General features: G+C 43.8%; 1 protein-coding gene across 2 annotated transcripts in view; it reads left to right on the top strand.

Moving 5' to 3' along the window:
* Positions 1 to 14,923, top strand: part of Egfr (epidermal growth factor receptor) — a 172,733-nt gene that overhangs the window by 112,221 nt on the left and 45,589 nt on the right. For both annotated transcript variants that reach the window (NM_031507.2, NM_001393707.1), the window contains exons 4-12: positions 2,494 to 2,628; positions 7,077 to 7,145; positions 7,924 to 8,042; positions 9,059 to 9,200; positions 10,746 to 10,862; positions 11,375 to 11,501; positions 11,692 to 11,765; positions 12,587 to 12,677; positions 14,681 to 14,880. In NM_031507.2, coding sequence (NP_113695.2) covers positions 2,494 to 2,628; positions 7,077 to 7,145; positions 7,924 to 8,042; positions 9,059 to 9,200; positions 10,746 to 10,862; positions 11,375 to 11,501; positions 11,692 to 11,765; positions 12,587 to 12,677; positions 14,681 to 14,880 — 1,074 coding nt within the window. The remainder of the gene's footprint in view (positions 1 to 2,493; positions 2,629 to 7,076; positions 7,146 to 7,923; positions 8,043 to 9,058; positions 9,201 to 10,745; positions 10,863 to 11,374; positions 11,502 to 11,691; positions 11,766 to 12,586; positions 12,678 to 14,680; positions 14,881 to 14,923) is intronic.

Below are 14,923 nucleotides of genomic sequence, written 5' to 3' on the forward strand. Positions count from 1 at the left end.
CCTTTACCACCCTATAACTTGCCTTGAGAATCCTCACCCACCACTCTAACTACTCTGACCACCCACGCGTGTTTCTGAATTTGGGCTTGCATCCATCTCTCCCATACACACGTTGCATGAAATGGCCTGTTGGGTACTTTTGGCATGCCTCGTTCTGCCTGCCTTGCCTCATACATGTGAGGAAGCCAGGCAACAGCCGGCTGGGTCCTGGAACCCGGCTATCTGTGTTCCAGCCCCAGCTCCACCACTTGGCACCCAAACAACCCTGCAGATACTCCTTCGCCTGTGTCTTTCCCTGCGTCTCGGTGTCCTGACATCAAAACATAGTACCCGTTCTCGCTAACACGGCCCCCATGTGTTGACAAAATCAGCACTGTTACTACAGGCAAAGAATGCATCAGCTATTTGGGGTTCCTTCTTTGTTGGTGTATGAGGGGTGTGTGTGTGTGTGTGTGTGTGTGTGTGTGTGTGTGTGTGTGTGTGTTCATGTGTGCATGTTCTTCCCCTGGACTAACCCTATCTTTATAATGAAGGCAAGATTATAATTGCACAGGTTCCAGTTATTTAATATAGGACTACTGCAACAATTGAGCATTTCCTGAATGTAAACATAAAAAGAATAGGTTTGACTTTCTATTTACTTCCTTTCCTGGTTCGTTTGGGCAGAAATACTATTGAAGCCACCCATCTCCCACCTCTCACCTCTGCCCTGGATGCCTTCCATTACTGTTGGCTCTCCCCTCTCTGCTCCTCCTTGTCACTTCCCTTGATTGTCACCGCAGCCCTGATGTCCCTACCCTACGTTGTTATGTTTGACCTCTTACCTCTGGTTCCTTTTGTTTCTTTCTATCATACTGCTTTCACCCATGCTTTCCAGGCTGAACTCCACATCAGCCCCTTCTGGCCTGCCTGCCTTCCTTGTGAATTTCTTCCATCCCCTGTCATCTGTTGAGAGAACTGTTACCTGTCGCAGATCGGCTGTTCTGCTTTGAATCTCTGTCTTCTGGAAGCTGTCGGCGCTTCCAATTTTCCTGTCCTCTAAACTACACTCTGAATGTGTGCAAATCTCCTCTCTTTGTCACCCTAGCAGTCTCTGCAAGCTTTCCCAGAGAATCCCCCCTTTTCTAGTCAGCACCCTAGGCAGACAGGAGCCCTGCCTTGCGCAGCTGACTCACTTTTATGTATATAGTTGGGTTTTTCCACATTTATGGTTTTGACTTTCAATTTTAATTAAGGTTTATGTGTGGGAGCAGGGTGCATGTATGTGCACAGGTGCCCATGCAGACCAGAAATATCGGATCCCCTGGAGCTGAAGTTACAGGCAGTTGTGAACCACCTACTGTTGGTGCTAGGAACCAAACCCAGGTCCCCTGGAAGGGCAGTGTATGCTCTTAGCAGCTGAGCTGTCTCGTCAGTCTTTTTCCAACATTAAATGATAGCCATTGGACCTCAGTGAGGATTAATGCAGGCAATGCTTGTATACCAACTAGCCCCATGCTCAGTCCTGTCTCTGTTGGACATGGCTGTGGCATACCTAGACTTTTGTGCAACTCAATTCTCAGAGAAGAGCCTTAAGTCAAAGTCATCTTTGTAGACCAGAGTCTCTGTGGATTTTGTATAGATGAATCAGTCCATGTCTATGTCTAATATTTCTGTTGTAGCCTTCTCCCTTTGAACAAATTGAACTTTTCTCAGTCCCAACTTTGTAATGTCATCTCATTTCTTCTTCCTTATATGTTCTTGCACCACTAGTATTTCTTTGAGTCTTCCTCATGCGTAAAATTCTTGTTTCATATCACACTCAGACTCTTTCCTTCAGTGTGAACGCTCCAATGGCACCTGAGAGTAGGACCGGTGACAGTCATTCTGTCTTGGTCGTAAAGGTCCAAATGGTTTTGCCTTCTACCTTGTCCTTCTGCTTGACTTCCCGTCCACATCATCCAATCATTCCACTCCAGCTGAGATGGCCCCAGAACTACAAGTCATCATATGTCTGTTCTTCATGCTGTGCATATTAAATAGGCCTTCTTCCCCCTACTGAATTTCTAAACTTCACAACCCGTGTGTGTGTGTGTCTGTGTGTGTCTGTGTGTGTGTGTGTTTGTGTGTGTGTGTGTTCATGTGTGCATGCTCTTCTCCTGGACTAACCCTATTTTTATAATGAAGGCAAGACCTAATCATTAAAAAAATCTGAAGTGGGGCTGGGGATTTAGCTCAGTGGTAGAGCGCTTACCTAGGAAGCGCAAGGCCCTGGGTTCGGTCCCCAGCTCCGAAAAGAAGAACCAAAAAAAAAAAAAAAATCTGAAGTGTTTCAGGTCAGTATCATAAAAAGTTTCTTCACATATCTTAGCAGATCTTCTACCAGGTCTTCTCTGAGAATGTCTGTATTGGCCCACTGGAAACATTAAACAGAACGTCAGAAATGTAAAGAAATGAGTGTGTGCACCGTGTGAATTAACAAAGGGTTTGACCACTGTGGTTCCATTCATGCAGAAATTCTGATCGGTGCTGTGCGATTTAGCAACAACCCCATCCTCTGCAATATGGAGACCATCCAGTGGAGGGACATCGTCCAAGATGTCTTTCTGAGCAACATGTCAATGGACGTACAGCGCCACCTGACCGGCTGTAAGTGCATCTTTCATCTTCTATTAGCTTCAGATCTTCTAGTGGGCTGAAGTGGACAGCGTTGGGGTGGGAGAGACAATATTAACTTTAGATCACTTTCATTAACAAGCAAGAAGAACAATTAGTGTGCAAATGCTCTTTTCACTGGAAGATTTTATGCAAGGCAGTGGTACGATTTTTTTCAGTGTTCTATACAACAGCCATGAGTTTGTAAAACTTGCATGAGACTATTAAACAGAGAGAACTTGCATATCTATGATGCAAGTTGCAGTGACAGTCTGCTGGTACAGGATATCTCCCCTTCCACCTGCAGGCATTGACCAGTCAAGCATGCTTCTCTCAGTGGCACTGAAGTCATCCCAATATGGTGGGCTCTGCCCACCAGCTCATCGGTGTAAACAGTCTAACACAGACCCAGAGAGGAGGGTTCTCCACATTTTTCTAAATGTTCTCAACTCATCCATGCCCCAATCCTCAGACAACACCCTGCAACTGAGAACCTTCCATGGGACCAGAACTAAGCTTAGGAATGCAACTGGTGGCATTTGCTAACACTGCCTCTGGAATGACATGTTTTCACTTACAAAACTCCACCAAGCCGGTTTTTCCTAATAGTAAGGATCTTTCAATACCTTAATATAAAGCATGGACCCATTTTCTACTCTTCTGTCCCTATAACTGTGGGCTGCATACTGGTTGAGTTTGGACCTCCACTGGAGGCAGCGTGAATAAAAAAAAAAATCAACTAAAACTCTTTCTTTTTAATTAATAGCTTTATTTTTATTGATGCATTGATTAAAATAGTTGGCTTGAAAAATGTAGGAAATCTGTCACCTTAGTCATTTTAAGCGACACTCTAGTAGCATTATGTGTCCATATTGTTTCACAGATATAACCACCAGCCCTCTTCAAATCTTACAAATCTGAAACCCTGAGCTCATTAGACAGTAATGACCTAGTCTCCTTCTCTCCCAAGCCCTGGCCAAGGCAACCCAATCCTACTTTATGTGCCTATGGATTTGACTACTGTAGGTACCTAATGAGAGTGGAATTGTATGTGTTTATGTATTTTTGTGTAGCTCATTTCATTTGGTTTAATGACCTCAAAATTTATCCATATTGTAGTTTATGCTGGGAATTTTGTTCCTTTTGTAATATTTCATGACAGGCTTGTACTCCCTATTGTTTGTTTGTGGGCACTTGGGTTGACTCTGAATAATGTTACTGTGGGTGTGGGTATTGAGTCTCTTGTTTTATAAATATATATTTTACCAGATGCCTACTCTGACATTGAGAGTGTAAGAAACATAACAGTATTTTACAATGGATTTTTGTTACTACCTATGAAATCAAGGTTAGCAATTTTTAAGATTTGTGATGTGCAATAGGTGAACTAAGTCATATCATACCTATTGAAAATACTACATGGAAAGTCTGTAGCACTGAATTTGCCACTGATAAAATCAAGTACCTCACAATGTCACGTTTATTGGTGTCTGGAAAACCCGCAAAGGAATGTTGAAAAAAAAATAGTACACAAGATTCAAACGTCCTAACATTTGATCTCTGAACTTGTAAGGTATTGATGAAATAACAAATTTAATTCTGTTACTGGAATAAATAGGCCTAAGTTTAAAGAAGGAAAGGTTTGTTTGGGCTCACTGTCTTGCAGGTTTCCTCCACAGTCAGTTGGCTATCGCGTTCTGAGCCTATTGTGAGCCCGTGTGTCATGATGGGAATAGGAGAGAAAGGAGGAGAGGTCAGGATCACCTTGCTCCTTCAAAAGCACTGCCTTCAGTGACTGGGATTGCACCTTTTAATCTAATAGAGCATTTCAATTTATTATTTGAGAATAACATACATGTATAAAAGTAATTGTGGTTGTATTCAATCCCCTTACCATTTTTTCACCTCCGCTGTTCCCCATGTCTTTATCCCACTTTCATATCTTGTTAAAATAATCCACCGAATATAATTAGTGCTGCATATACGCGCATGGGTGTAGGGTATCTACTGGAGCATCCTTAACCAACCAGGGCCACACCCTCTTCCTTCTCCTTCAAAGACGCTGCCTTCAGTGACTGGGATTCCAGTACTGCCACCTTTTTTTCTAATAGACCATTTTTATTTATTATTTGAGAATTACATAAATGTGTATAAGTAATTGTGGCCATATTCAATTCCCTTACCATTTTTCCACCTCCTCTGTTCCCCATGTCCTCATTCCACTCTTATATCTTGTTAAAATAGTCCACTGAATACAATTAGTGCTGCATGGGTGTAGGGCATCCGCTGGAGCACCCTTAACCAACCAGGGGCCACACCCTCTTCCTGCAGCCAGGGGTGGGTTCTCATGATCCCTTCCCCCACCCATGCAGGAATGTTGACAGGCTTGGTTTTCTGCAGGTCTTGGGCAGGCAGCCACAGCTGCTGCGAGTCCCTGAGAACGTTGTCTCCCAGCAGTCTTCACTGAACTCTGGTTCTTATCATCTTTCCAGCCTCTTTTCGTGATGTCTTCACAGCCTTTGGAGTGAGGGCTGTGAGGCAGATATCCTAGTTATGGCCAAGCATTCCATAGGCACTTACTCTCTGCACTTTGACACTTGGGAGTCTCTTAGTAACCATCATCTACTACACAAAGAGGCCACTCTGATGAGAACTGAGCACTAATGGCTGTAGAGATAAGTATTTTGAGGGCAGTTTGATGCTGTGTCAGTTTATCAAAATAATAGCTTTTCCCTAGATCTCAGGAGATCCTGAGCCCTGGGTTCCTGGCCAGATTTATAGTACCAGGCGAGCACGTGCTTACTTCTGTGGAGTGTGTCTTAAACCCCACTAGAGATCGGTTGGTTTACCCTCATAACATTCACACGCATCTTGTCAGGGTAGACATTAGTCCTGTCTCTTAAAGTTCCCGTCACCTCTCTGTGTGACATAAAGCATGAACCTCTAGGAGTCATTGTATATCCAAACTGTAGCTCTAATCATAAGAATAAGCCCAACTGAATCAAGATCGCATAAATAAGTGACATTGCAAGTAAGAATTGACTCAGTAAATTGTCCTGTAATGGATTAAGGGACAGATGGCCCAAGTATTAGAGCTGTAACAGATTTTAAAAAACAAATAGGAAATGGGATACACACACACACACACACACACACACACACACACACACACACACACACATATATATATATATATATATATATATATATATATATATATATGAACCTCTCTCCTCCATTGACAAGCTACAGATGCACACTCCTTTTGAGAAGTTTGCATTTCATCTTTAACAACAGCAACAGTATTTCCAGGTGATTTTAAGGGTTATACATGTAAGACATCTGAGATTCAGGAGAGCCAGCATATATTATCATTGATAAATTGAGGATACAAGAGAGAAAAAAATTATTTCATCAGCTCCTCCATGCATCAATATAAGTTCTAAATATGTGTTAAGGATAGGCAAATATATAAATAAATATAATTTATATTTATACATAATATAGGCATAGTCCTAGAAGGAAACATGAGTATGGATATTTATAATATCAAGTATTAAGTTGAAAAGCAAGTTGATTTAACACCATCAAATAAGTTTCCCTGTGAAATAAAATTATAATATGATATCTGATCACCTGAAAAGGGCTACAGAGCTGAGCATAATGGTCTCTAAAAGCCTAAGAGAGGTGTTAAATAGCCAGCACCACAAAAAGCAAAGGCGAGAAAAACAAATCTGTTCCTCAGAACTTTTCAACAGCCGCGTTGGCCAACACTTTGATCCTCATATTTCTCAGGATGATTAATTGCCGAATGGAAAACCTTTGCAGCTGCAACTTGATATTGACCAACTATAAAAATACAACTATTTAGCAATTACAAAGATTTCCAGACAATAGTATGCCAACTATTAACTAAGGTTTTGAGTGATTAGCCAAATGACTCACGGAATTAGAATGTTCACTTCCTTCGCCATGTTCTGCACTACTCCATGGCTTGGAGGAGAGGCGTGCTCTTTACCAGACAAGACGTAACATCCCTAAACATCCAGGGATTATTGGGATTATTGCCCCACAATCAGTAAAGACCGGATGTAGCAAGGTTAAGTGTACACTGAGCCAACTGGTTAGAGAAGCCTGGTCATGTGACACCTCTAGAACCCTAAATTCGTTTAGCTTTGTCATTTGAGTGGTTGTGACGAGTCAACAAGTACTCTCTGTCTCAGCTTCCACAGCTAAAGTACAAACAAAAGCAGCCCATGGCTCAACTTTTTCCTTTCTTGCAGGAGTCCTTTAAGTTATCCTTCAAAGCATCCAAGCCAACTATGAGTAGTTTCCAAGCTGTTTCTAAGACATTCCTTAGGACCTTGAGAGAGGTGTCATTGGTTCCATGTTATTTGATATGTTTACTGAAATTCATTTAAACTACTTGATTTTTATTGCAGGCCCGAAATGTGATCCGAGCTGTCCCAATGGAAGCTGCTGGGGAAGAGGAGAGGAGAACTGCCAGAAATGTAAGTGGGTGCAGCACCAGGACCTGAGGAACATCCCACACAGTATGTGGTCCTCCACTCCTCCGTGACTGAATAAGTACAGGAGCTTGGCCAAAGACCCAGTGTTAACCGCTTCATGGACATCAGTCTTGCAAACCCCACAGCCCGCAACTATCTGAGGCTTACTGTTTGGGATAATTTAACCTGTCATTAAATGCATGAAAGCCAACCACCCAAGTGCTCATGGTGACACACGGGAAGCCTTGTCCCCTGCTCCAACCTCCCCCTTTTCTGGCACCAACTAATACAGAAGCTTGACAGTGCTTCTCCAGGGAGTATATATGTGAACCCTACTAACTTAAAAAGTTTCATTTACTTCAGTGGGGTTACTGCCTCACACAAAGAACCTGGGATTGTGTCAGCTTCAAAATTGACTATATTCCATTGCCTTTGTGATATAACCATCCTGTTCCTTTAAACGTTGCCTCCTGCCAGGAGGTCTTCTTGCTATGTGCCTTCCGTATTGCCAAGAATTCCCTAGCTAATATCTCCTTATTCAAAAGATCCAATCAGACTGGTTTCAATTATTTCTCTCAAGTGATTTGAAAAGAAATGATAAGAAAAATATACCAAGGGGGAAATTGTGATTATATTGTTTGACTAAGTGTGAATGCCTAGAAGCTGTCGCCCTGTCCCTAGAACCCATTTGTTTCTTTCTACTATGTGCAAGCATTCCAAGGTATCTCTGGAAGATGAGCTGCCACCTAGATATAGCTCACTGGTGATCTTTCTCTTTCAGTGACCAAAATCATCTGCGCCCAGCAATGTTCCCGGCGTTGTCGTGGCAGGTCCCCTAGCGACTGCTGCCACAACCAGTGTGCCGCAGGGTGTACAGGGCCCAGAGAGAGTGACTGTCTGGTAAGACCTTAGCTACTGGAGAGCTGGACTGCAGACCTGCACACTTGCTGGGCATCTGACTGTGACAGTGGCCTTCCTGTGGTGCACATTTTAAATGAGTGTTGTCACAGACAATCACAGCAGCAATATGACAAATGTAGAGAGCTCCCTCTTTAAGATCCCCTGAGAACCGTCCCCAGTTATACAGACCTTTGGGCAGTATGGGATTTGCACACCATATTTTCATGCCTCTTGGGCTGCTCCCCTACCCTACCCCATCCCACAGTATCTCCCAACCACTTCTGGAGAATCTCTGGTGAGAACTCTAGTGTTAACATTCCAGATATCAGGGGTTAGTGTATGTGATTCCTGGGGTCCGTGCCAACCCTAGCAAAGCTCCACTAGGCTCCAGAAGAAAAAAAAAGTCCACCTAAAGCTAGAGTCTAGAATAGTCTATTGTTTCTGAAAACAGAAGATTCTTAAATTCCAGGAATTAATCTGGCCCTGGGGAATTTTTTTCATTTGGATAATTTGGAGTGATTCTAGTGGGCAGCCCCAGGGATAAGACTGTAAACTGAAGGAATCTTACCCTCCTACTAGATTCCTGAAATTTGACAATAAATTCTATTACCCTCCTGCATAGATTCCTGCAATTTGACAGTAAATTCTAAAGTATATCCTATAACATTCTTTGTGAGAGAAACCCACTAAAAACTGAGTTTAAAAATAGTGTCACACTACACATTCCAATACCATGTGTAGATTTTGTTATTACCTATAATCAATAGAGATATATTTTTCTAACCATAAACCCCAGGTTATATCAATTGGAATGGTCAGTATACTAAAAATCTACTTAGTACTTGTAAAGGGAAGGTGTTTCTGACTATCATGGGAAGGCATACTAGGCATTTTTCCTCTCTAACTGAGCATGTGAACACTGAGAATTGTCACTGTCCCCCTGGCCAGCCTAGCCCTGGGCTCCTTTCATTTGGATGCCACATCCTTGACCAGACGTGTTGTCCCTTCTATGACAGGTCTGCCACAGGTTCCGAGATGAAGCCACGTGCAAAGACACCTGCCCACCACTCATGCTGTACAACCCCACCACGTACCAGATGGATGTCAACCCTGAGGGGAAGTACAGCTTTGGTGCCACCTGTGTGAAGAAATGCCCCAGTAAGTTCCCCCTTTTACCCAGAAGTCATCATGTCCTCCTTGTCTTTTGATAGAGTCCTGGGCAGTTTGGGGGCAGCCACTATGCTTGCCTCTACGTACAAAGATGAGGACCCCACCCCCTCAGTGAAGGGCAATGGTGATGGGCAGCCTGCAGCAGGCAGGATGCCTTTCTTTAAAGGGTGGCTTGACCTGCACTGACCCCGGTTGCATAGCAAAAATCTCCTATTGCTTCATCGAAAGTTGGGAACCCAGCTATAGTAACCTGTACTTGTATTTAACACAAGATCATAACCCTCTGGGCCAATCATTGTTCGACTCTCTATTAGGCTGGCATTTAACAGACCTACATTAGAAAAGGCAGCAGACCCACCCACTTGAGTGGAAGAACTTCTGCTTAAGGTTGGGTCTTAGAGTGTTTCAGATTTGGTTTTGCTTTGATTCACTCATTTGGGTTCAAGTTTTATTCATGTACGATGGTACTCTACAGCACCTATACGGAAATGGCAGCACGGCTCCATCCCCAAAAGAGAAACTGAAACAACTCATAAAGAGCCTTGAAAACAGTCTTGACTTCTAGGATTTGGCCTACCTAAATTCAAGTGATGGAAGACCATTTAGAACACACACACACACACACACACACACACACACACACACACACACGGGGAGGGGGGAGAATAATAAGCCATTATAAAGTAATTGGAAAACTAAGATGAAGAAAAATTCACCACAGTCATGCCAGAGACAGGATCTTTGTGTGAAAGCTTAGTAAACAGATCTTTAAAATCTACAGGAAACAAAACCTACAGCAACCAGAGCATATGACTCGCAGATATAGTACCAATGCTCATATATTTTGAGCCTGTGTCTGGGAAACTCAAAACAGGAGCATAGAGTTCCTAGTAATGCTATGATCATAAAATTAATTGAGATAAACAATACAAAGGTGGGGGGAGTGGAGACAAAGATCGGGGTACCTGTCTAGGAAGTAGAACAAACTGGTCCTCTCATTGTCCCACCAAGGACAGCATGGCAGATGGGAAAGGACAAAGCTGGTGTCAAACAAACAAACTGCGGTCACCTCAATGGGACATGGTCTGTCTAATGAGCATTTGTGTGTGTGTGCGTGTGCGTGTGCGTGTGCGTGTGCGTGTGTGTGTGTGTGTGTGTGTGTGTGTGTGTGTGTGTGTGATACATATCCAAGGTCTCCTTATATATTGTAGACATAGACCTGTCAGAGGAAACTTGCGCTCAGCGTGGGATTTTCAGTCAGCGAGCACACATGGTGGCGTTTCCTCCCACAGCCGTTTTGCACCTGAGACCTAGTGGCTGTGTTTCTCCACATTACGGTCAGAAAGTCATTAAGCCAGGGCTTTGTTCCCCTTCTACTTGAAACCTGCCTGTCTTTCTCCTCAAAGTAAAGTCAACCAAACTGAGAGGAACCTTTTCAGCAGCCCACATTCATCAGGACTTGAGGATGTTTGTGGAAAGTTAGGAGCACCTGCTGTGGCCCTCAACACCTTCTTTTCATTGCCTCTTCCTCAGGAAACTACGTGGTGACAGATCACGGCTCGTGTGTCCGGGCCTGTGGGCCAGACTACTATGAAGTAGAAGAAGATGGAGTCAGCAAGTGTAAAAAATGTGATGGGCCCTGCCGCAAAGGTAAGGAGCCTTACGGGTGTGCAGTAGGTTTTTTTCTTGACCTTTGTGCCGAACTCTTATAGCCACCTCCAAACAAACACACCTCAGCCTTTTAACTTAGAAAATAAAAATGCGTTTTGTCTGTAAAGTAGAAGATAAACTTGTAAAGCCAAATTACATGGTGGAGGGTGTGGGGGAGTTCTCTTGAGCCAGGTACGAGGCGCCACCTGCAGCCCAGGGGAGTGATCTGTCGTAGACAGAAAGGGGAGGAGCCGATGTCTTTGTGAGTGGCTATAGATCCAGTCCAGGTAGAAAACGACAGAAAAAATTCAAATCTGACAAGAGGTCTGGGACAAGGACAATCCCAAGCCCCACTCCAGTGACTGATGAAAACAGGCCTGTCACAGGAGTTTTGGTACCTTGAGGGTTCACTCAGAGTCACTGGGGTGGTGGCAGGGTTCATGCTTCTGCTTGTGCAGACCCAGCCTTCTTAATTCGACAAATGTAAATGGAACACCCACCTCTCTTAACAGTTTGCAATGGCATAGGCATTGGTGAATTTAAAGACACACTCTCCATAAATGCTACAAACATCAAACACTTCAAGTACTGCACTGCCATCAGTGGGGACCTCCACATCCTGCCAGTGGCCTTTAAGGGGTGAGTAACAGCCGAGCCATCTGGACGGAGAGCTATGAAGTCTACTTTTTTTTTCCGGAGCTGGGGACCGAACCCAGGGCCTTGTGCTTGCTAGGCAAGCACTCTACCGCTGAGCTAAATCCCCAACCCCTGAAGTCTACTTCTTTAAGCCATGGAGAATGGCCAATAATCACGTTGCTGTTTCTTTCAGGGATTCTTTCACCCGCACTCCTCCTCTAGACCCACGGGAACTAGAAATTCTCAAAACTGTGAAGGAAATAACAGGTTTGTACTGGAATATTCAGGGGCATATATGGAAAATTCAATTTTATAGAGACTCTCAGACATTTCCCCTTCTTCCCTGACATGAGAATGTAGTGTCTGAAGCTTAACCATTGCGATTAATTTTTTTGAGACACTTTTCAAAGCCAGTTTCCCTTGATGCAAGTTGAAACCACTTTAAGCCGAGGCTGCTGCACCCATGATGGACATGATATGGACATGCACAATGGTTCTTTCTTGCTCAAACAGTCCATCATCCTTACAGACGCCAAACGCCAGAGAGAAGATGGAGAGAAGGCTACTAGGTTGAACGCTAGTGGGCAATGCAGGCTCTCGAGTTTCACAAACTAGATTTCAAATGATTGCCCACCAGGGAGTCTTGGATCTATGACCGCCACTGGCACAACATTTTCCTCATCCTTGAAAGGGAGATAACTTGATCTCCAAGACAAGATTGATATGAAGATCAGAGTTAAATTGAAAAAAATATTTAAAAGGAGAACACTGTAACAGGAGATTGAAAAACAGTCAGGGAAGGATCCGGTGTATAATCTGATGTCCTTCAAGGACATCAGAGCCAGAGCACTTGGTCAACCTGTCAGGTGGGAGTTGGCCTGCACATTGAGGGAAGGGCAGCCAGGGATTCAAGGCTGCATAGAAGGGGCAGGATTCTTTCTTTTTTGCCCACCTGACTGTGTCAGGACATACACTATCATCCTTAGTGGTAGGGACAGGAAGAATCCACTGCCACGGTTCATACAGCAGCCTTATCCGAGTCCTAGAAGTATCTAACAGTGTGTCTAAGCCTTTCTTCTTCCTTCTAGGGTTTTTGCTGATTCAGGCTTGGCCTGAAAACTGGACTGACCTCCATGCTTTTGAGAACCTAGAAATAATTCGTGGCAGAACAAAGCAACAGTAAGTTGGCCATAACAAAAGCCTAGTCATTTTTTTTTCCAAATGTGTCTTAAAGAAGAGGTACAAAAGTCACACAAAGACCATCTTCCGCTCGGCTTCCCCTAATGTGAACGACCTACGTGAGTAGATATGAAATTTAAGATCAGGAATCTGACACTGTGCAGTGCTCTTCCCTCAAACGTGTACTTCATTCTGGGCTCGCCAGATTTTCCATGAATGCATCATTCTTTCTCTGCCCTCTCCAGGACCCCAGACTGCATTGGTGTCTGAGGTCTTCCTGGTCCCCTTCAAACTTCCCCAGCTCCTGTCTTTGCTGGTTTTCATTGTCTCGACACTGGGGAAATATGACTGGGCGTTTTATAGGGCGCCTCCCTGTTTGTGTTTGGCTGATATTTGAGAGTGGTGCAGGTGAAAACACACAACATGTCGTCTTAATGAGACAGAAAGCGATAGGAGAGGGATGGTGAGCTTTCACAGAGTAGAAGAAATCCTGTGATTTGTGGTGAGGAAAAGAAATTTGGAAATCTGTAGCTCAAATCTGCCTTGGAAACTTTCTGATTGTGATAGCTTTTTCTGAAGTGCACCACCACTAACACCATTCATTCCACTGATATCGTGGAATATTTAACAAGTCAAAGCACCGCACACACGGGATATACATCGCTGCCCATAAACTCCTTTAGATAGACACTTCCGATACTAAGCATACTGTTACTTTTGCTTCCTGCCTTTGCTCTCAGATTCTCGGGAATGCTCTCTTTCTGGGGTTAGCACCCTGTGTCAAGCGGCCGCACAGGAGCCTTGTGCTTAGTTTTAAGCACTTAAGTTCAGGGATGACTAGTTCCTGAGGTGACTCTCGAAAGACTGGGGCTTGACCTGGAAGAAAGAGCCCAGGCAGACCCTGACTCCTTGGCTTCTCTGGGCATATGTTCGAGGAGAATTGCCAGTAAGTGATGGTGGTGGTTCTCCTACCCCAAACCTCTCACTTTCCTGAAAACAGGCTGTGAGGAGAGATGATTCATGAAGCAGGGAAATGGGAATAAAGCATGACTAGGAGGAGGACCTGCCAAACAGTGCTTTAAGCTTTGTTCTTTAACTCCTCAGCTTCTGTTCTCTTTCTTTTGTCCTGTCTCAGCTGGCTCACTCCTCAGGCTGGTGTCAAGAAGATTCCTACAAATACACACCACTTCTATGTGTGTGTCCATCCATCACATGTGACTATTTATGCCCAGCTGTGCTCTGACCTCACCCATCGGTCCCAGCTCTGTCTCCCTGCCCTCCCCGAGTGCACACATCCTATGGTTTGGGATTCCATTCTCTCTTAATCTGACCAACTCTCATCCAGACTCATACCTGCAGAATCTTATAAGCTCTGCTTTCTGGGTCTCGGATATGAACTATGCTTGGAGAAAGTCACCCTCCCATGCTTTTCCTCCATGGCGCTCCTGAAATATTTATTTACCCTGGGCTGACATAGTGCTCACTAAAACTGCATTTATTTCTATGTATTCAAACAGCTCTGCCTGTATGATTATATCATCTTTAGACAGTTTCCCTGAATAAAGAGACAAATATTTAATGTGTGGCATTGTGGAACCACAGATATTCGTTCAATAAACATGACTGGGGAGCTGAGTGGTGGATAGGTGGACAGATACTAGTATTGACTTACAGTGGGTTTGGATGTTGCCTAGAAAGCATGTTCTTGATTTCTAGGAAAACTATAAATATAGTAAATGAAATGACATGAAGCCATTGATTCAGCCCTCCAGTTTAGCCAAGGTTAAAGATAAGTGAATGAGAAACTGTCTTTTCCTTGAAGAAATCTAAAAAACAATAGTACTTACATTTTTTAAAAGTTGTGATTCACACTTTTCACAGAATGATTAGTAATAACTGGCACACAGTGTTCAGGAAACTTTGGTGGCCCAGAAAAACTAAATTATGACCCATTGCTTTCGCTGTCACACACAATACAATTTTTCTTCTCCTCCCCCTTTTAGTGGTCAGTTTTCTCTGGCGGTTGTCGGCCTGAACATAACATCGCTGGGGTTGCGTTCCCTCAAGGAGATCAGTGATGGGGATGTGATTATTTCTGGGAACCGAAATTTGTGCTACGCAAACACTATAAACTGGAAAAAACTCTTCGGGACGCCCAATCAAAAGACCAAAATCATGAACAACAGAGCTGAAAAGGACTGCAGTAAGTTTCTGTCCCATCTCGCCTACACAGGGAGTTCCCAGAG

Source organism: Rattus norvegicus, chromosome 14 (assembly GCF_036323735.1).
Source record: "Rattus norvegicus strain BN/NHsdMcwi chromosome 14, GRCr8, whole genome shotgun sequence".
Taxonomy (NCBI): Eukaryota; Metazoa; Chordata; class Mammalia; order Rodentia; family Muridae; genus Rattus; species Rattus norvegicus.